We start from the raw sequence: 23,091 nt of genomic DNA, 5'->3' as shown, positions 1-23,091 counted from the left end.
TTCAGTGGAGTTATGCTGATGTCAAATTAATGTAATGGTGGAGAATCAGGTCTTGTATCTTCAACCTTAGCCTGCCTAAAACAGATATGAATATGTATATTGTTGGTATCTTGGAAACTTTCACTTATTTATACACTAGATGATTACAGTGTACCTTACCTGATAAAGGCAGACATACTGTTTCCGTAGCCACTGCAATCTCTGATCAGGGAACTTCCTCATTTTTCTTACAGCTTTTGTTAATTCTAGCAATCCATCATACAGCATTTTGGCAGTATATTTTGGAGCCACAAAGTGCAGCAACTTGTTATCAGTAGTTTGAAGTCCATATAGTAGTGTTACTCCATTCTCTTCAAGGGACATACTACACAGTTTATTTTGAACACACACAGTGTGCATATCAATGCCAGGGTGCCCCATGTACACAGCCTTTGCTGAAAACAAATCCAAGAAACCTTCCACCAGTCCATTCAATCCAGTACTGCCAAGAAACTGAAATTTACCAAGCTCAGCAGTGCTACCTAGCGCACCCAGTTTTACTTTAGTATTTGCAGGGCAAGCTGTGGTGGGTTTTATCCATGTCAAAGTACTATTGTCAGGTTGAAGCTGAAGAAAACAGCGTGCTGAGAGATGCATCTCCTGGTCATAATGTATGACAGTTGCCCCTTGTAGCATGAACTGATGGACATCAGCTCTGATTGATAACACATACCAGGGAATGAGTTCTATTCCATGACTGTATGCTTTTTGCTGCTCTTCAGTTGTATTTGTGTCCCACTCTTTTGACTGCTCAGATATGTCACTTTCTGAATCTGAGAGATCTCCAATTATAAACCTGTATGTGAAGTAGGATACAACAGTTATCCAGTATTTGTATATATACTGTATACATAGTGGAACATCTGATATACATTTACTCTATGCATGTTTTCATTTACTCTATGCATGTTTAGCTACAATACTATCTTTAAAACCTGTTCTACTATAGTTTAAATTCAGCAGAAGATTAACATCATACTGTTTAGAGGTACAAGGACATCTATGCTTAAAGACTTTGACAATATTGCATTATATAGTATATAGATTGTACCTATATACTATTGTAATTTTGGACAAACTAATTAATCAACAGATTGATTAGGATTGGTATCACTGTATTAGAGACAGAGAAAAAATGTATGATGACCATTTTTTCAGGTTTCCCCCCCAAACATCACATGTACAAAAATATAAATGCACATTGAAAAAGTTATTAATTATGAACAACTTTCACAGGGGATCTAAAACCAAAGTGATTTCAGTTTCTAAATCCAATCCATACAATAGCTTTGGCTGCAATATGTCCAAATCTCATTTGCGGACATTGGCAGCACAGCCTAGTGGATTGAGGGCTAATTCCTGCGTTATATTTCTACTCTTCAGAGATTCACTCTGTGGCCTTGAGCAAGTTACTTACTCTCTCTGTCTTAGGCTATATCTACATTTAGGAGCTACAGGTGTGATTCCCAGCTCACTCAGAAATACTGACACTAGCTCCCATCAAGCTAGCACACTGAAAATAGTAGTGTAGCTGGGGTAGCACAGGTGGAGGGCAAGCCATTCCAAGTACCATAGGGTTCAGGAGGGTTTGGACTCAGCACGGCTAGCCCATGCCACTACTCGCCGCTACATGTGCCACCCTGGCTACATCACTATTTTTAGTGTGCTAACTCAAAGAGAGCTAGCATGAGTATGCATACATGAGGTGGGAATCACACCCCTTGCTCATAGCATAGACATACCTTCAATGTTATCATCTATAAAATAGTGACGACAACAACACATACCTTGCTCAGAAGAGTGTTGTGAGAATTAATTAGTGAATATTTCTATTTTGAACATGTAAAATGTTATATCAGTAACATATCAATCACAATGTTTGTAGCTTCCAATCAAAATATATTGAATACCTTTACTGTTCTTAGAAACAGCTGCTATGAAGCAGAAAAACTATATTCGTTAATTTAGATTTATGAGAACAGAATTCATTTATCCAAAATCTCCTCCCTACAGGAGCTTCTTCTACCAAATTAAAACATACATGTACTGCTGTACCGAATGTAAAAAGAACAATCATACGCCAGATCCTCAGCTAGTATACATTGCTGTTGACTTCAATGCATCTCACCACATATCTAAACATTAAAGTATTTGTTATGACCAAACAAGAATAACTTTTTCAAACTGAAAAAAGCAGCCAACCCTACACATATCCTAGAAAATATTTACAGCATTTAACAACAGAGAGGACTTGCAAAGAGCGGCCCAGGATAGACAGGAATGGCAGAGCCTTGCTCATGCCCTAAGCAACATCTTACAGCACAAGAAGGATTCAGATTTAAATTCAGATTTATATGAAGCAACCACACAAAAATGCAAAATTAATTTCTGGCAGTAGCTAGCACAAGCAATATAGCTTAGGAAGTGCTGAGAACAAACTTACAGAACTCGGTTTGACTCAGAGGCTTTCTTTGCATGTGTTGTACTGAGATGCATTAGGAATGAAGGAAACAGATAAAAGGAAATGTTAGAACAGAATGTAGTTTTAGGAAGGAAATAGCAAGGGATGCACTATATAAAAAAATCCTGTGGATTTTCATGCTTATTCTAAAGAGAAATTACTGTGCTTTAAAAGTGTTGATTCATACATATACAATATGGCTTGTGTCTCCAAAGTGCGATCAATCATTAAAAGGATTATGTGGCAAAATTTAGAACTTCTGCGTAAATTAGTTGATTAACAAACCTTGAAAAAGTACATATACTATAGCCAAGCTTCTGTGAGTCAGTTCTTTTCCATCTACAATCAAAATTTCTAACGAATTTCTAAGATTTCTAATGAATCAAAATAAAATTCCAGTTCTTCCTTTGGAGTGGATAGGTGAATGTGACTCTCACAGACATATCACTTTCAAGGACATCAAATTACAAGTAGATTATGTAATTTCCTCTTCTCCAATGACACCCATCTTTTATAGATTCCCACTCTTATATGCTGTTGTGTATGAAAACATTAAACCACAGGAAAATTAGGAGGAGCTTCTATCTCAATTTACTCAGGTATACCTTGATTTTGACAATATTTAAATGTCACAAGTTTGAAATAATTTGAAATATATAAGCATTTTAAATTAGAAAAATAACCCTATCCTCTCTGTCATAGGAGTGAGATATGAAGGAGATGACAAGTAATTGTACTTGCTTTGGCATTTTTCTGTCTTTCTACCCAACTTGCTTTATCCCTGAAAAGAGGAAGCCCTAATAAAAATGAATCATTGACATATACTTGGCATGTCAGGAAATTCCAGGTGAATAGGCAAGTCACTGATCACAGAGTGCTAAACATCCTATCAACTAGTAAGAGTAGGAAAATTGATAAACATATTCCCTTACTTTGTTAGATGCCCCTTATATTCTTTAGATCAAGCTAAATTATCTATTTTTGTGGACTCATGGCCTCAGTTCTGTATTTAATTCAGGAAAAATCAATTAATGGAAGATCTTCATTTTCATTTTGAATTATAACACTGAAGCAAATTATGTGATATTTCCCCCAAACATAAAAATATTACAGGTTTCAGAGTGGTAGCTGTGTTAGTCTGTATCAGAAAAAACAATAAGGACTCCTTGTGGCACCTTAGAGACTAACAAGTTTATTTGGGCATAAGATTTCGTGGGCTAAAACCCACTTCATCAGATGCATGGAGTGAAAAATACAGTAAGCAGAATATATACAATAGCACATGAAATGATGGGAGTTGCCTTATCAAGTGGAGGGTCAGTGCTAACAAGCCAATTCAATTAAGGTGGAAGTGGCCTATTCTCAACAGTTGACAAGAAGGAGTGAGTATCAGTAGAGGGAAAATTACCCATGGGTCACTACAAAAAGTAATTTTCCCTCTGATGACACTCACACCTTCTTGACAACTGTTGAGAATAAGCCACTTCCACCTTAATTGAATTGGCTCGTTAGCACTACAAAAGTAATTTTCCCTCCCTTGGTATTCACTCGTTCTTGTCAACTGTTGAGAAAAGTCCACTTCCACCTTAATCAAATTGGCTCATTAGCACTGACCCCCCCCCACTTAGTAAGGCAACTCCCATCGTTTCATGTGCTATAGTATATATCCTGCTAACTGTATTTTTCACTCCATGCATCTGATGAAGTGGGTTTTAGCCCACGAAAGCTTATGCCCAAATAAATTTGTTAGTCTATAAGGTGCCACAAGGACTCCAAAATATTAGAGTTTCATATATCACCCTTACAAAAATCAAGATTTCTACTACTAAACAGTCTTTAGTTTAAATAAATAACTATAATTAAAATACTTTTTAACTTTACTAAGTAACCAAATATTAACATATACAGAAGAGCATAAGTTAATGACCTCACATACTACATGCAAAATACTACTCCCATCTCACTGGAAAAGCTGTCATCAGTGCACAATATTTTAAAACAAATCTGCTTTTCCAGCCTCTACACGAAAAAAGAGCAACATGGCATTGCCTCATTTTCCTCTGCTGCAAGCTCCTGTCTCTCCCAGAGTTCTCAGTGTGCACAAGAAGGAGAAAACAGGACAGTGGGAAGGGAAAGGAGACTTCAAGCTCTGACTGCTGTCGGCCAGGAGGGCCTGGCTCCAGAGGGATGAAGTCTTTAGGGAAGCAGACGGGACAGACTGGTGCTACTCAAAGAAGGATGAATTCATTTAATTTCATATATGTATATAGATATAGAACATATGCTCCAAGGCAATGATTAAACATTTACAGGAGAAGTTCCTTTCCCATATATTGTTTTAACATTACTAAAAGCACTTTACTTTGCTTCAATAAGTGAAATGTTGTTTCTGTGAAAAGTTTCTTTTAAATCTGAGCTGTGAATTAAATACTAGTTTTAAAATGTTAGATGTTAGTTAAGAAAAATAATTTCGGGAAGGAAGCGTGTAAGTTGTAAGAAATTCTAAAGACTATGGGTTTTCTACAGCACTCTTCCGCAATCAAGGGATGACGTAAATGGACAGTGAAGTAGGACAGCCTTTCTTGGCATCAGCTGCTGCTTCACTGCTCAGAAGGAACTAAGGCCAGATGTTAATAATTCTATTAGAAAACATTATTTCAGGAAACAAAGATTATTTCTTTAAAATGAAATTTACAATTGCATGTAAATGAAATAAACACAGGAAGCTGGTAGTTCCTTCTCAGATGCTCACTTACTGGACTTTATATATAGGTGGCTCAACCAGTCTGGATACCTCTAAACATGTGGGTATTTTCCTATCTGTCATGTGGATCAGACTACTTTATCTAATACCCCTACAGAGGTAGCGAGCATGCTTCCTGTTAACTATCTGCTACTGTGATATTTTAAATTTATTAGATTCGACTAAAGCTCTTTGTAAAAACAAAAGTTCCTCTCTTTAAAACAGAACTACACTTGTCCTTGGGAAAGACTGTGATGGACATAGAACCATCATCTCACCCAACTGCATTTTTCTCCTGTTTCTATGCTGAATAGCTGTGGTTAGTTAGAAATGCACTGTGGGACACTGATCTCAAATTAGAAGCTAGATATATAAAACCAATTTCATTCCCCTTACATTTTTTTTCTCTTTAAATTCAATAAGAAAGACAACTAGAAAAACAAAGCAACACTTTGGAAGATGAAATGATTTAGCAGGCTTTGGACTTATCACTATTCCCATGTGACCAATACTGTACTGTATACTGGTATGATACTGATCTACTACTGGACCTCTCGCTGTACAAGTGGGAACTGGGAATCTGAGGTTGCTCAACTCCAAGCTTTTTCACGTGTCATAATTAACGAAACACCTATGCTAAATAGCTGGACTGATCCAGTGTGAAAATTCGAAGTATTTATAGCTTTCAAAGATACTTCCTGAGATAATTATGACTCTCAAATGAACATATCCTTAAAAAGTAGCAGACTTACAAACAATAATAAATAACCTTTATATTAACTAGGGCAGAATGCTGTTCTAACCCACAGGATATAATGTTCTGAGCTTTGATAACAGAGATGCCATGGTGCTATTCCTGGCACAACTGATCAAAATCACAATGTAACTATGGGTTTCTAAAGCTCTCTAGGCAAGATGAAAGGGATTTGCCTGGAAGTAATTATATCACAAAAGAAGATAAAACTATTGAGAGATTCCAAGCATATGAACATCCTGATATCAAGCATAACTCTGGGAAAACAGCTGAAATTGGAAGGGGCAAAATTCAAGGATACTTATATTAAAGTTTCATGTTGTTACCATAACTGAGACTCAGACAACAGTAAATTAAACATGAAAAATCTTGAAACGCACAGAAAAATAGCACAGTAACCTATACAATGTAAAACCTACTGGTATCGGTTTCTATCCTTCAAAGAGTTTTTTCTTGAATTGCCTCCTTCACTAAAATTGTCTTCAACTTCTTCAGATTCCAAACTGCGGTTACAACTCCGAATGGTTTGAAAGATACTGTTTGCTGTTGATTCTTTTTCTGTATTATTTAAACCATCTTGGCCTACTCGTTGCAAGAAATTATCTTGCCCACTGTAATCTGAAACAAACTAAAAAAGCCCAAATGGTTAATTCAATGAACAGTTAGAATAGTGCATAGTTAAGTAAACTGACAGAAATAGAGGTTAACTTGCGATTTTCAAAGGGGCCTTAGCGTGTGAGGCACAGATCAACCATTGACTTTCAGTGGGAGTTGGACACCTAATTCTGGTCTATTACTAGGACTTCTAGGCATTACAATAATATAAACAAACAAATAAATAAATAAATATTAATTTCTTTAGACTCTGAAAATCTCAGCTTCAATCTCTACACTTGAGGGATTATTTGAAAGGGAAAAAAATGGAAAGAACAGTTATTTACCTTATAATGACTGTGATTTTTCAAGATGTTGTAGTCAGCGTTGATCCCACTATAGATATGGCTGTACCACACGAGTGTGAGATTGGATTTTTTTTTATAGCAATGTCTATTAGGGCCATGCATGTGCCCTGTGCCTTCTTGTGCTCCCATGGAAGAGGATAAAGGGTCCAAGAACTGACCCTCCCTCAGTTCCCTTGCAATTTTAAGTTTGTGTTAGATGAAGACTCAAATTGTGGATGGAGCAAAGGGCAGGTCATGGGATCTACACTAACATCATCTCGAGGATTCACTTTTACTGTAGGGTAACTTTTTTCTTCTTTGGGTATGTGTAAGCCACCACTGTAGGTGACTGTCAAGTAGTAGCCTCTTCAGGATGGTGGACATGAGGAGAATCAGCTGCAACTGTTGAAGACAAATGGGAGCTCTCCCAAAAGTCCAGTGCATAATGCTTGACAAATGTGAGCAGGTTGCTCCACATAGCAGCCTGGCAGATTTCAGGTACTGGCACATTGCAGAACCATGCTGAGGATGCCACTTGAGCTCTGGTAGAATGGTCCCTAAACTGTCAGTGGGAGAGGATCATCAGCCACCTGGTTGCACAGCGTGATACATTTTGAAATTTTAGGGATGAAATGGTTTGCCCTTTAGAGTGGCCAGCTATAGCCTCATATAATCGTGGGGACAATCTGAAAGATTTGATCCTGTCAATATAATTTCAAAGAACCCTGGATAAACCAAGGTATGGAGTTTCTTCTCCTCTTGCCTGGAATGTGGCTATGGGAAGAACACGTTAGTTCACTGATTGATTCAAATGCATTTCTAAAACCACCTTGGGAAGAAGTTTTGCATAACGTCTCAGGACCACTTTGTCTCTATGAAACCAGGTAGACAGAGGTTCTGCTATGAGCTGATGGATCTCACTGACTCTTCTAGTTGAAGTGATGGCAACCAGGAATACTGTTTTTGAGAGCATGTTGGATAGATGTTGGAAAGGGACTCAAAGAGGGACTGTATAAGCCTGTGAAGGACAACACTGAAGTCCCATTCAGGGTCTCTAACCAATGAGTGAGCATGTATAAGGCACTTAAGGAATCTGGATACCAACAGATGAGAGAAGATTGAAAGAGACTGAATTGGTGGATGATATGCTGAAATTGCCACCAGATGGATCTTAATTGAACTAAAATCCCAGAATGTTTTAATTGCAGCAAGTAGACCAGAATCTTCAGTATTGGGACCTACATTGGGTCCAGGCCACGTTGGGCTGCCCACATCAAGAACCTTTTCCATTTAGAAGAGTAAGTTTTCCTTATGGATAGTTTCCTGCCTGATGCCAGGATCTCCCGATTATGCAAGGAGCAGTGCTTTTCCATGATGTTCAGCCAGCCAATATCCAAGCCTTCAGCATCAGCAACTTTGGGTTCAGATGGAGTACTTGACATATATCTTGTACAATAGATGTGGGTGGTCTGGAAGTCAGGTTGGTGTTGCAGAAAGGCTGCCAACAAGAACTATTTTGGGAGTAAACTACCAAGATGAATCATATCCAATTTTGTCTAACTTTGGCAATTGCTAGGATTGGTGGGAAGATGTAAAAAAGGGCCGCAGTTCCACTGTTGGAGGAAAGTGTCCAGTAAAGGTGGAGAAGAGATATCTGAAAGTCAGCTCTGGAGTGTTTTTGGCATGGTTCTCGATCATCTCATCAAACCTGCTGCCTCGGGGGGGGGGGGGGGGAGAGAAAGAGAGAGATTTGTAACACAGAAGGGGGAGGAGGGGTGCCTCCATGAATAGTGGGGTCACTTTCTGGATGAATACTCAGGCTGGCAGCTATGACAGAAAGATGACAGTCTCAGTTTCTGAAATAGCTGGTACTGGAAGGGTTTGCAGTATGGTACTGAGTTATAAATGTCCAAAAAGCTGAGTGTTGGTCTGGAATCCTTGAGACAGTGCAGTGCCTCTTCCATTCATGGGCTATTTAAATGCATATCTTCAAAGGGTAAGTCCTCAGTTGTAGCCTGGACTTCCCTTTATACTCCAGATGCCTGAACCCAGGAGACTTGGTGCCTTATGACTGCTGTGGAGATAAATTAAGCAGCTATATTGGATTCATCCACTGTCACTTGTAGTGCTGTCTTGGCTATCATCTGCCCCTTCTTGATCATGTCTCAGTTTTTCCCTATATACCTGTGGGAGCTGAGACAGGAAGGAAGCCACCCTCTCCCATATCAGAAAGTTGTATTTTGCGAACAGCACCCTATTGGTTGTAATGCAGAATTGGAGAGATGCTTTCCTTCCACAAATGTCCTGTTGGTGGATCTACTCCTCTCCTGAACTGCAGTGACAATGAGCAACCTCAGCGTCAGATGGACATAAAAGTAATCAAAACTTCTGGGTGGGACTTGGTAGTGTTTTTCCAGCTGCTTCCAAGACAGAAGGGAGTGAGGCAGAGATGTGCCCCAAACCCTTCACTGGGTCTAAAATGCCCTCATTGACTGGGTGGGCAATTCTTGTGAGCATGGAGGTGCTGAGGTTGTCAAATAACTTATGATTGTCTTCCCGGAACACCATCATTTCCATGTCCAATGTGTCAGCTATCCTTGGCAGCAACACATCCAGGAAAGACTGGAAGTCACTGACCACCAGTGTTGGGGCTATGATGGCTGATTCATCCAGGGCTGAGGAGAATTCTTTAGGTAGGAAGGGCAGCTGGAGTGTCTCTCTTATTAACTCCACCATGTCTTTGGAAGGTCCATGCAGTACTGACGAGGGTGCTGAAGCAAGCATTGCTGATGGTGACCGAGATCATCTCCTCTTTTCTGAGCCCTGGGAAGAGGCCCTGCTACGGGACCTGTGGGTTGGTAGGGCCTCAATAAAGCCGGTACAGCAAGTTGTACTGCTCCTGGCTAAACTGTGGGTGTCCCATCCATTCCCAGTCCTGCACTGGGGCTCTGTACCACATACCTTCAGAGTACCCTTGCAGGTACTGTCCTTTCCTCTTGGGCAACGGTTCCTTGCCTGAGGTCAGGGAGAAGGAATGGCCTGGTTCCAATATCAGTATTGGTGTCTAGGCTTGTTTTGGCACCAAGAGGAGTCACGAGGGGGGCTTTTTGAAGGAATGTCTTGATACCAAGAAGGGTTCTGGTTCCAGGATCAGTACTGGAGCAGTTCGCTGTATCAGTGTCAGTACCAGTGCAACCATCTCGTCTCTTGGTCTCACTGGTGCCATGACACTATGTCTTATCGATGCTGAGGATTTCAAGGGCTTCTCTCTAGTCCTTGTTTCTCTCTGCAGAAACCGACTTTGATACCAGTTGATTGCTGTGTTTGTGGTTGGTGGTGGAGTGCCTCTCCATCTCAGAAGGCAGTGCCAGGTCTCTCTGTCCTGAAGACGATGTCAATGCAGTCAGTGGTAAAGTTGCTGTTGGTGATGTCAGCACTGGTGACAATGGTATTGGCACTCTTTTTTTGGCTTCTTTTCCCTACTGGAGCCAGAGATGTGGTGCCTGATATAGACAGGGTGATCAATGAACACAATCTCCTTGGATCTGGTGCTCCTGAATCTGAAGCTATCTTCACGTATAGGTCCAAGAGGGGCAGTTAAGACCATACATAAGAACATAAGAATGGCCGTAATAGGTCAGACCAAAGGTCCATCTAGCCCAGTATCCTGTCTACCAACAGTAGCCAATGCCAGGTGCCCCAGAGGGAGTGAACCCAACAGGCAATGATCAAGTGATCTCTCTCCTGCCATCCATCTCCACCCTATGACAAACAGAGGCTAGGGACTTAACCTCCATGAATGCATTCAGTTCTCTTTTAAATGCTGTTATAGTCCTAGCCTTCACAACCTTCTCAGGCAAGGAGTTCCACAAGTTGATTGTGAGCTGTGTGAAGAAGAACTTCCTTTTATTTGTTTTAAAACTGCTGCCCATTAATTTCATTTGGTGGCCCCTTATGTTTGAGCCTCATGTCTTGGGATTTCCAGGTGTGGGTTGAAAAGGAGTGGCAGATGGAACATTTGTTGGTGATGTAACCTTCACCAAGGCAGAACAGACTGGAAGTTGAGGCTAGACAAATTTAGACTGGAAATGAGGCATATAATTTTTAACAGTGAGGGTAATTAACCACTGGAACAATCTATCAAAGGTTAGGGTAGAGTCTCTATCACTGGCAATTATAAAATTATATTTAGATTTTTAAAAAAATCTGTTCTATTTCAAATGGAATTATTTTGATAAAGTTCTATAGCCTGTGTTATACAGGAGGTCAAACTAGATGATCACAATGGTCCCTTCTGGCCTTGGAACCTATCAATTTGCTATGTTCATCTATGAGATGCATGAAACCATAACAGGAAGGACACACATTAAACGTAGTGGGTTTTGAGCCTGCCATAGCTAGAGATTAGCACAAAGCACCTCACTCTGCTGTACGGGGGGGGGGGGGTCTCCCCCATGTCTGTCCTAATTGCTTGCTCTCTTTCTTTTTTTCATGAATACCCAACAAAAAAGTATAAGATGAAGGATCTAATTAAAAGGAGAAGTGCAGAAGGGTTTCTTCACTGGAAAAGGGTTCTGAAACCAGAAGCAAGTCAGACAAATTCCAGATCTGTCTCACTGCCACAGACATTAAGAAGGAATTGAGAGAAGGTCAGGGCCTCTCCACCCTTTATGTCTTTGCACGAGAGCACGAAGTAGCACAGGGCTGCATCCACGGCCCTGCCGGATGTTGCTATTCAAAAGATTCCAGGCTCGCATGCCTGAGCACCTACCTCAGGATCCACACTGACACATACTCGAAGAATTGCTTCTTTTCATATATTAAGGGTCTGAAACACTGAAGTTCTGAACTCTTATTTACCTCTATTACTATTGATTTAAGTGGAAGTTAAGAGCACTGTCCTTCAAAGGAAGTGCTTAGCATCTTACAGAATGAGGTTCTTTGGCATAAACATTCATTGTTCATTGCAATTGTAGTTGCAATGTATTTGTCATTCCGATATGTAAACAAACCACTTTAAATTAATTTTTAAAAAATGAATATGAGTTGTTATTGCATAACTGGATTGAGATTTGATACCATGGATTACCCTTTGGTTTAGAGAAAGCCACAACAAGTTTAATCAACTGCACTGAACAGAGGGGGTTCGATCAATTGTCATCTTCAATAACTGTCAAATAATAATTTCACTATCATCTACAATTTGGTAGGGAGCCATTTTCGCTGTATACAGGATATGGGCATGTAACCATTTAGAACATCAATGCTATCTCATAATAATTTACCTCTAATGTTTCATCCTGGGAATTATACTGCGGGCAAAGTCTGATGAGGCTTGCTGCTCCATCTAGAACTTCACAAAGCTCCTTTAAAAATACACCACAGAAAGGAACTACTTTACAGCCTGGAATATTCAGAGCACGATTTACCACTTTCCGATATTCAGAGGACGATTCATGTTGTGCCATAGCATCCTTCAGACTTCGCATGGTTTCAATATCAGATTGATCCATGAACTGCCACATTTTTAAAACTTTTCTAGACCTATTGCAAATAGACAACAAAACATTTGTAAGAAAACATAGTTTACATTAAAGTTCAGCCCCAGAAGTTGATCTCTTCTATTAAAAAAAATTAGTCTTACTTTCATTAGAATTATTCAGAAACAGGGGTCAGCACCACCATGTTGCGCGACGAACACTTGATACAATTATTGGACTTAGTGACAGACATTGGTGGGGGGCAAGAGGGGGCTCCAGGCTGAGGAAGAGGGTTGGGGTGTGGGAAGTGGTATGGGCTTTGGGCTGGGGATGTGGGTTCCAGGGTGGGGCCAGAAATGAGGGGCTCAGGGTGCCAGAGGGGGCTCTGGGCTGGAGGAGGGGTTGGGTGTAGGGGGTGGTGTGAGGGCTCCAGCTGGGGGTGCAGGCTCCGGACTAGCTCTGGGGATGAGGTGTTTGGGGTGTAGGAGGGTGCTCCTGGCTGGGACCAAGGTGTTCAAAGGGCAGGAGGGGGAATCAGGGCTGGGCCAGGGGAGTGGGGCAGGCTCCGTGCAGCGCTTACCTCAAACAGCTCCCAGAAGCAGCGGTATGTCCCCCTTCCGGCTCCTATGTGGCTCTGCATGCTGCCCTGTCTGCAGGTGCTGCCCACGCAGTTCCTATTGGCCAGTGGGCTGGGAGCCGCAGAGTCAGCGCTGGGGGGGACAGAGGCAGCATGCAGAGCCGCCTGGCCGCGCCTCCGCAGCAACAGCAAAGATGGGGAGCTGCTTGCAGGGAGGCTCACCTCAGGTGGCTCACCACCCCACCGCAAGCAGCTCCCCATCCCTGCTGTTGCTGGTGGAGGCGCGTGCAGCCAGGCAGCTCTGCAGGCACACTGCCTCAGTCTGCAGGCACCGCCCCCCGCAGCTCCCATTGACTGTGGTTTCCGACCAATAGGCTGGGAGCCATGGAGTCAGCACTTGGGTAGAGGGAACAGAGGCAGTGTGCCTGCAGAGCCACCAGGTGTCTGGCCACACCTATGCCAGCAACAACAGGGACAAGGAATTGCTTGCGGAGAGCTACCTGAGGTGAGCGCTCCCACGGACCTCAACATTTTTACCACAGACACTTGTGTCCATGTATGGACACGCTGCCGACCCCTGTAAGTTAATGAGACAAATTCAGTTGGGTATTCCTAGAAAAGCTCAGGCTAACAGAGCAATTTTTTCCTTTTGAATAATTGAACACCAAAATGAACATGCAAAGCTGAGTAATGAGATCTAGATATTGTTGGAGTTACAGCTGGGATTTTCAACAGAAAATAAGAGAGTTAGGCACAACAGCTTGGGAAGGAAAAGAGGAATCTTTTACATTTATCTTGTTTCACTGCCTTAAAAATAAAGAGTAGTGGGAGAAAATCAGAGATAGTGAAAGGAACAATGTCATGATAAACCTATCTGTACATAACATTTCCTATGCTGTATTATTAGTAATCCTTTAGATAAGCAAGAGTGATGTAATTTTCAAAACTGATTTTACATAATGAATGTTGATTATTACATTTTTTGCATTTCCCTTAGATTGGACAATGAAAATAAACTATAAAATAAACAATTTCACTTTTGTTTCTAGTTAGTTTCACTTTCTAGCTCTCATGCACTAGCATGTTGCGGCAATGTTTGTGTTGTAGATGCTCAAAGGAATGTTTATATCCAAACAAAAAATGGTTTTAGGACTGCACGAGAGAATACATTAACACTGCTAGAAATTTCCTCATTCCCAGCGGAGCATGTTTGGGCAGATCCCTGGCAATTCCAACCCTCCGCACCTTGCACACCAGCAGTGCTACAGGACAGCTAATACAAGATATCTCACCCCCCACTATCTCCTTGTCCACTGCATAAAGCTCTGGCCGTACCCTTCCTTTCCTCCCCTTCCCTCATGCAGTGCACTCACAAGAGGCATAATTAAACTCTTATTACAGTTTTGACTTCTCCTTGAATAGGCTGGCTTGTCGTAGAACAACAATTCACAGCATTCTCAGACTTACATGGCCTGGGAGGCCATGGATATGTTCTTCAGGACAAGGCCTCTAGTGTTTGTGAGTGCTTTGAATGTGTTTCATATATTAAAAATGTAAACTAACAGCGCAATGAGTGTGCTTATTAAACCACAAAAAGCTGCAGTAAAAACACATTAAAGGTTTGCTATGCAAACACAAAATACAAGGAAAGTCAGAGTTAAGAGGCTGAAACTTTAGACTTAACTCTTTCTACTACAAAATAATTCATTATATACTGTATGTAAGATCACCTACTGTTCTGAGAACCCAGCAGCAGTTAGTGTAGGTAAAATGAACTGACCTAAGGAAGGAGCTTTATTTGACATTTTTTTTGACCTATAATAATATTACTTTAACATTTATAGTTTCACTACCTTTGTTATTGAAACTCCAACCCTAAGACTATAGTAGCTGTAGTGGGTTACAGATAGTTAAAACAGAACTGCTTTTACACTCTTCTCTTCTCATTTAAATCATCTATTTGAAAAATGTATCTCCATGTTTTCAATTTAACATATTTAGCATGTACCAGGATAGATGATGATGTCTCCAGAGCAGTCTGAGAAATGTCTGTCTTTCACCATGTTTAATTTTTCCAGAATAATTATGAGAAATTCAAAAGATGAAATGATGTGACTTAGCAACAGAATACTGCTCAACAGAGTGATTGATTCAATGCCACACATTGTCCTTCAGAGGGGAGTTGTGCTTAATAGAAGCTGTAGATTAATCTCTATCTCTGAAACTTCCTTATGTAAAAATGAGTTGCAGTACCTAAGCCCTGCCAAGAATTCCATTACGGCATTGTAGTTTCCCATGTTCCAGCAGCATTTTGCCACATGTACTAAATATGAGAAGACTTCTCGTTTCTCCTCCATAGAACCGGCAGTAAGGATCAACCATGTAACCCAAGAGCTCACCTAATAAAACAAAATGTACAGTACAAGAAATCAGCCATGGCTATGTTATTTGGAACATTCAGACACATTTAATGCAATAGAATGAATATATATTAATCTTAAATTGTCTCTATCGGGGGGGAAATAAGATATTTCATCAAATTATATATATACACTCACACACAATAAAATCACACAAAAACATTCACCACATAGGTTATAAATACCGTATTATAATTTATATTATAAATACATATCACACACACATATATGCAAAGTATTTGAACTTCAAAATGCTTTTAAAAGTTATTTATTTTAAACCCAAAATGCTGAACAAAACAGACATTGTGTCGTAGACTAGGGCTAAGATTTTCAAAGCTGCCTAAAGGATTTGCAAGACCAATTCCCATTAAAATCAATGGGAACTGGCACCCAAATCTCCTACATGGCTTTGAAAATTTTAGACTTAGATAAGATAACCCATTTTATTCAACTTGGGCAACAGGTCAGAAGCGGCAGTTTATAAATTAGAGAATATTTTTTGATGGTATTTGTATATATTTTTTCTTGATGTGCAAATTTGTTCACTGCAATATACTCTAAATACGTTTAATAATTAGTGGCTATAGTTATTTGTTATATGAGAAATGAAGCAGAAAATACCACTTTCCAAATTTGACCTTATTGTCAAGTTCTTTTTGGTAATTTATCCCAGCCTCAGAAATCAACAAACTATATGATTCTGTTCAAATTTAAAATCTGATCAGGCATAGATATTTGCCACTCTGAAAATTTTCAGTTTACTTTCCCACAACATCCACAAAAAATAGATATATTTCACATGGAAACCTAATTTAAACCAACTGTTTCTTTTTACAGTATGATTCCCTAGAGGTTGATTTTTATCACTGTAGAAATACTTTTAATCATAAAATAATAAATGTGATCTGTTCACTGACACTGAGTTCCATTCTTCTTTTGGTCTTGAATGATTTATGTGTTTACAGCTATTACCAGAGTGATGAGAGCGTCACATAACAATTGAGACCACTAGCTTCCCCCAACTGAAGAAATCTGTATGTAATGTCCTACTGATATACTTAAAGACACAAACCAAACATGTGAAATTAACTGAAAATTCGTTGAATTGAAAACAATTTATGAAAACACATAGGGTTATATACATCACTACATTTTCCTGAGCCTATACAGACACAGTATTCTCTGTTCCTCATTCTGGGTCATGAGAACAGCAAATACAGTAAAAGCAAGAACTAAGAATAAGATTATTGTCTTGCTTTTCAATCTTTCTGATGCCCCATTTAATCAAGTGCAAGAAAGTCAAGTTCCACTGTTTTCTTAATGTTGAAATGTATTAACATACTATATTATTAATGAAAGACTGTGTAAGTAATATTATGGTTGATAGAAACCAGCAAAATTCAGGAAATGCAAAGTTATGGCTTTGCCCTAAATTGAACTGTGAAAGAACGAAAGAAAGAAAGCCAGCCAGCCAGCCAACTAGCTTTGTTATTGGCTTGTGTCACATTTTCAGCATTATTTAAATGTATTTTTACATTTAAGTTTCTTTCTTTAAATAAATTAATAAGGGGAAAGTAAGTCAATGAGGTGCAAAAAATGTTCCTATATATTGCCAGTGTTTTAAAACTGCTGGTGCATTAGTCCACAACAGAGATGTATGAACTCCAATGCATACTAGCATGTTGCGCGCTAACTAGTCCACGTGGACCCCTGCTGGCACACACTAAAAGTTCCCTGGTGCATGTTTATGGAGTCCCATTTCAAACAGTACTATATTAACACGCACTAGGGAACTTTTAGTGTGTGCCAGCAGGGTCCCACATGGGTACGTTAGTGCATGACACACTAGTGTGCACAAGAATCTATACCCCTCTGATGCAGGCTAATGCATGTTGTAAAGAAGCCATAATTTACTCAAGAGGCAGAAACAGTTCTATATTTCAAATAAATACACGCTCAAGTAAGTATATTTTCAAAAAGGGCTGTACACAGAGGGTGAAATGCTATGCTGTGCCTCCAAGAGGTGCAGCATAGAACTCACAGATGGAGAGAGGGTTGAGGCGGTTTTAAGCCACACCTGATTCTGGGCTGCTCCAGGAGCTGCATAATTTAGACAGCCCCTGAAGGCTGTCTAATTTACAACAGCCTTTTCATGCCTGCCTAAGGGGAGCAGCACAACCCAGAATCTCTCCAGTGCCAGGTGCTGCTACTCTGCTCTTGGAACACTTCCCGCCACAAGCCCCATCCCCAGCTTGCCTCTAACATCAGGTTTCTTCCACAATTCCTGTGCATGAGGAATTTTCTCTCTCAGATGGATCTGAAACTGTTAGCACCCAATTACACCACTGGTGTCCTTTTACCCAGAGTAATAAGGGGTGAGATTCTCACCTATTGCATGTATTTATAAAAATGCTACAAGATTAAGGCCTCAGTTTTCCTCTTCAGGGAAAAAAGAAAATAAAAATTTGAATTAATAAAAGTATGTGCATTTCTGTGTACTACATGAACAGCACAACTGCTGATATATACTGATGTTTGCTACTGGTTATCACTATTGTCTAGTATATTTCTGTACTGCAGATCTTATAGGTGTCTAGGCCCATAATCCAGACCTTTATGGACTTTACAGATTAGACTTATGTATGCACATAGGGCCTGATCCAAAGCTCACTGAAGTCAATGGAAAAGCTCCTATCGACTTCAGTGGGCTATGGATTAGGCCCATTTTTTTGGTCTAACATATGCCTCTTTCTAGCGGTTCAGTCCGAAATGAGTATCCTAGTTATTCTTTAACCAGACTGGAACAGTAATGAAGACATTTCATGAAATAAACAATGCTTGAGCAATACTGCAAACAGTATAGCTAACATTTGTTTGACCACAAAGCAGAATGTACAAAATTAATACTCCAATTTCATTTCCTGTTGCAATTACAAATTTTGTATAGTACCTAATATGTATTGCAAAATTATGTAATTAGAGTTACAACATTTCATGGTACATCCTGTAATAAGTAATTTAATAAAGTGTAAAGCATATGACCAGTTAGAATTTTGGCTGTGAGATGGCATCTGGATCGCCTCAGTTGCTAAATTGAAGTGCAACGTGTCTTTCATTTCACAGAGATACGTGCCACACTGTCCTTTCCATAATATGCCACAATATTTATTCAGATTATTTAAAAGCAATATCCATTAAATTATCTTCTTTTATTAACTGTTTAAAAACACAATGTAACAAACAAATAAGAATAGGAAAATCTGTCTCTGCTTATCTGAAAATGTCCTTCCTTTGAGTAATAAGGCACACAGATCTGTTAGAATGGATATTTCAGTTTGTTTACATCTTGGGGGCAGAACCAGAACTTGTTAGTCACTGGCAGCAGGGGAATGCCTCACTTCCTGAAGTTCCCTGCATCTGAGATAACTTCCACATGACCAGGATAATTCACATTTACTTTCGTAAATTACAGATTATGTTAAATATACTTTGAGAAAAAGCACAGCAATTTCTCCAACTGCAGAGCATAATACATTCTATCTAATGACAAAAAATCGAAATCCTTTAATATCAATGTCCATCTCTATTCTGAATGATCCATTTGTTTCCAAGGTGGCCTGGATCTGTGGACCTTATTACTTGAAAAAAGGAAATTTTCAGGTAAGCATGGACAAATTTTCCTATTCTTTGTACAAAGGACCACAAATCTGTTACAATGTGATTTTCATAGCAGTGTGATTCTAAGGTAGAAGCAGGATCATCTTTTAAATGTTGACTCCTCCATCTTCTCCTAGACAGTAAGGCACAGAGAAAACTTCTGCCAAAAGACAGGAAATGACAATGACTAAGGTAGGTGACCAATGTGCAGAATCTGGTGAACCTATGTACTGATGCCCACTTGGCTGTCTAGAAGATCTCAATACAGGATTATCAGCACTCCTAAAGACAGGACTTTGATGCTTAACTGAAGGAGGAATGTATCTTGAATTTACTTAGGAAATGAATGCTATGACAGTTGAGAGAACTTCCTGTCTGAATTAAAGGTACGATATTGGGTCTCATTAGAGGAAGTGCCTTAAAATAAAAATTCATCTGATTGGCGATAATAGCCATTAGGAGGCATACCCAATGCACAGCAAGTATAATGGTACCTCCTGCAGGTGTTCAATCTGGGGTAGTATTGTAAGGAGCAAAATCAGGTTCCAAGGTCATACTTGACCTTGTGAGATTGAAATAAAGTTTATGCCCTAAGGAGCATATAATGTTGGGATGTGTAGAAAAGTTTCTTTTCTTGGACAGGCTGAGATTATTATATTACACAGACATGGCCTTTTTTCTTGGACACTCTTATACATGCACAATAAAGCCCTCCTGGAGGAACTCAAGGCTATGTTCCATTGATTTAACATGGTAATTTAGTTATTTTGCACCATCCCATAGAATAATTTCTATTTGTTGACTTCTCCTTTGGGACCCATGTGAACAAGAATCACTTCGTCAAAGTATTCATTTTAAATTTTTCTGGTCCCAGATGGAGTATTTTTTATTTTATTTTATTTTATATAAGACCTCCTCTGTGAGATACAGACATCTGAAGATCCAATCAGGCCTGAAAACCATAGTCTCTTTATCTTGCAGAGCATAACCTGGGTAACTTGTTCTTGTGCTCTTATCATATAGTAGAGACCTTGCCCAGGTTTGAGAAAGGTCAGTCAGTGCTTCACATTCTTGGTCCTGACATGTAGAGAAACCACAGGGCACCTTATTTATGTTTCCATATGCAAAGAAGTCAATCACCAATCCTCCAAATTGATTTATGATGAGAGATATATTTCTAGGTGAAGGAGCCACACTGCTAATCTGACTTCTGCCATGTATATCTTGGTGTTCTTCTCCGTCTTGTCAGGCAGTACATATAGAGAAAGGTAACTCTGCTCCAAGACTCACTCTCTCTAGGGTGAGGCTGGTTATGTTCTTCCCAGTTATTATGAAAACCCTATTAGACACATTAACTGCCATGACTAGAATAAGTCTTATCTATGGAAGGAAAAGTGCTCCAAGACCTCAATGAATCATTGTGTTCCAGCTCATGGATGTTGTGGTCTTTCGTTCTGGTACACAATCCCTCAACTGAATTGGGAAAATCCCTTAAAATAAAAAACAAAACAAACCCAAATCTGATTTTCTGCATTCACCATTTGTGGGAGCAGACAATGTAAAATTAGAGACAGATCATTGCCAAAGAATGAGATATGGTGATGGGAATACCTGGAATTATTAGATAGGTATCATATGAATTCTGGATCACTGAATCATACCTGTGTATAAGATCAGAATTCCCAATGGGTTCCAGTAAAAATTGGATGTTTGTTTCTGTGACATCATTTATTTTCCATTATGGCCATCTTCATCTTCTAGTAACATTCTTCTGGGAGAAGACCTGGTGGTACCTGATAGTATTCATCCACAGCCCAGGCATATGATTCATTTCCCTGGCACCATGTATTTGTCCTGATACTCCAGGAACCATATCACTCTGTACATTTGCTTCAGCTTTCTCCCTGAACAGAACCCTAATCAGAAAAATCATCTTGGAAGAGATAAGTGAATCTCCGTCTTCCCTAAAGTCAATGTTATTGCTACCATGATGCTGGAGAGAGAGACCTTGGGAGGTCATGAAAGATCAAATGGTTATGATCAAAGTTAGGAAAAGAAAAAGGCTGCCATCCATCTGCAAAACATAAACATTGTCTGAGGATGGTAAAATGGGAATGCTTTGAAGATAAGCCTCCGTTAGGAACTTATTTAGATGTTTCAGACAGGGCTCTGCTCTGTTTTTCCTAATTCTCCGAGGCTAGAAAGCTGATTGGGGGGGGAGGGGGAGAATTGTAACACTCCAGTCTGAAGTATATGATGGATGATTTCATTCGTGCTATGGCCTCTCCATTGGTTGCTGAGACAGGGAATGAGACAAAGCTATTTCCCTGTTTCTTGCACAGTTCCTTAAGGTACCTCCGCTGGACAATGTCCAGTAGCCTCATCTGATCAAAGGTCTTTTGCTCCAAAACTGAAAGAGCCTGAAACAAATCAGGGCTCTAATTCCAGACAGAGCTGTTGGGAGACCTGCAGATAGCTCTGAGACAATACAGGGTAGTTACTGACTCTGCACTTGTTCTAGCTACTACTTGCAAAGAGGTATTTTCTCCTGTTATACTTTAGGGACTACTTCACTTTGACATATAATGTGTATTCCTTCCAGTAGTGTCTGGTGGGAGCCAGGATTATAAATTGACTTTTCTGATTACTGTGAATAGCCTCAGTTCCCCATAAAGCTTCCTACTGTATCACTAAGAGAGCTTGGGAACTGATTTGTCCAAGCATCTGTTCCTAAGAACCAAAGCCCCATATACATGCATGCAAGAGATTTGAATACTACTTTTTAAAAATATATATATTTTACTATTTGATTCTCCAACTCTAATTTGGACTGTCAGGCTTCCTCCCCAAAGGAGGAAGAATTATCCTTGTAATTGTTTTTGTAAGGTGTGTGTATGCACACCTGAAGGAATCAGCATATGTCTATGCCCAGGTCTTTTCTGCATTAATATACCCTGCTGCATTCCATGAAGTTGAGGAGGGGAATCAAGTGCTGAGGATTATTTCCCATGCTGCACTCTGTGAAGGTGATATGGGGAACTGAATATCAAGGATTATCTGTCCTGTTGCACTCCATGAATGTGAGCTGGGGAAGCAGCACTGGTTTTACTATTTATTTATTTCCCTTTTGGGAGTTTGTCCCCATAATTCTGCTTCAGACACACAAGTGAACTTGAGCTCACAGACTGCTCTGGAAATATTGAAGTGGCTAGTGATCCCCCTGTCCTCATGGAAGCTGGGTTTATGTGTCTCCCCTTCTCCACATGGATCCCTTCTAGGTCTCTCAAGGAAAGTACTGGCTCAAGGATGCGCTCCCGATGTTCTACCCCTCTCTACTGCCTGGGATCCATATGGGCCAGGTAGGTCTATCTTTCCCATGGAGGCCTCAGCCTGGGATATGCACAGCAAACCGATCCCTGAGAAGAAGGGGCCCTGTTATATAAGTGGCAGCAGAGGAAGGGAACTAGGCCCAAAAGCCCCTTACTGCAGTCTCTGGTGTGAAAGCAATGTGAGTTAAGCACCTAAATAACTTTAAAAATCTGGCCCTAGGTTTTTCTGGGAATGCATCATGCTGAATTTTCAATCTCTGAATTAGCTGAAATGTGTATAAAATCACATGTAGCCTGACAGCTAGCCATTCATTAACTGCATCTCAGAGGCAGCTTAGATATATTATTAATTAAAATGTGTATGGAATCAGTAAGGCTCATGAAATGCACTCCTGAAATGTGTATTTTAGATAGAAATATGTGAACTAAGTGTATAGAGCTAGCCCCTCCTAATTTGGGTCAAAGCATACACCCCATTTAGGAGATCTTAAAGGATAGGTATGTTAACTGCACATAACTGGCCTAATGTCTCTTTGGAGGCTGCAGAATCTGTGGCACTTGTAATAGGCCTCAATCATGCACAGGTTATTCCACTGTTCATGATACACATGCTTAAGATCAGAATCAAGCTCTAAGGGTTCAACAAGGGTACTCAGAGCTAACTAACACGGAGACTTATTCCTCCAAGTT

The 23,091-nt window shown here is 40.0% G+C and overlaps 1 protein-coding gene across 9 annotated transcripts in view; it reads right to left on the bottom strand.

The window, feature by feature from the left end:
- PLCE1 (phospholipase C epsilon 1) overlaps window positions 1-23,091 on the bottom strand; it is a 312,093-nt gene that overhangs the window by 77,639 nt on the left and 211,363 nt on the right. For all 9 annotated transcript variants that reach the window (XM_039546692.1, XM_039546694.1, XM_039546690.1 and 6 more), the window contains 4 exons: window positions 15,249-15,394; window positions 12,224-12,482; window positions 6,417-6,625; window positions 160-835 (listed from right to left, as the gene is read on the bottom strand). In XM_039546692.1, coding sequence (XP_039402626.1) covers window positions 160-835; window positions 6,417-6,625; window positions 12,224-12,482; window positions 15,249-15,394 — 1,290 coding nt within the window. The remainder of the gene's footprint in view (window positions 1-159; window positions 836-6,416; window positions 6,626-12,223; window positions 12,483-15,248; window positions 15,395-23,091) is intronic.

The sequence above is a fragment of the Mauremys reevesii genome, linkage group 7, assembly GCF_016161935.1.
Source record: "Mauremys reevesii isolate NIE-2019 linkage group 7, ASM1616193v1, whole genome shotgun sequence".
NCBI classification, from domain to species: domain Eukaryota; kingdom Metazoa; phylum Chordata; order Testudines; family Geoemydidae; genus Mauremys; species Mauremys reevesii.
This window is presented reverse-complemented; position numbering and strand designations above follow the sequence as displayed.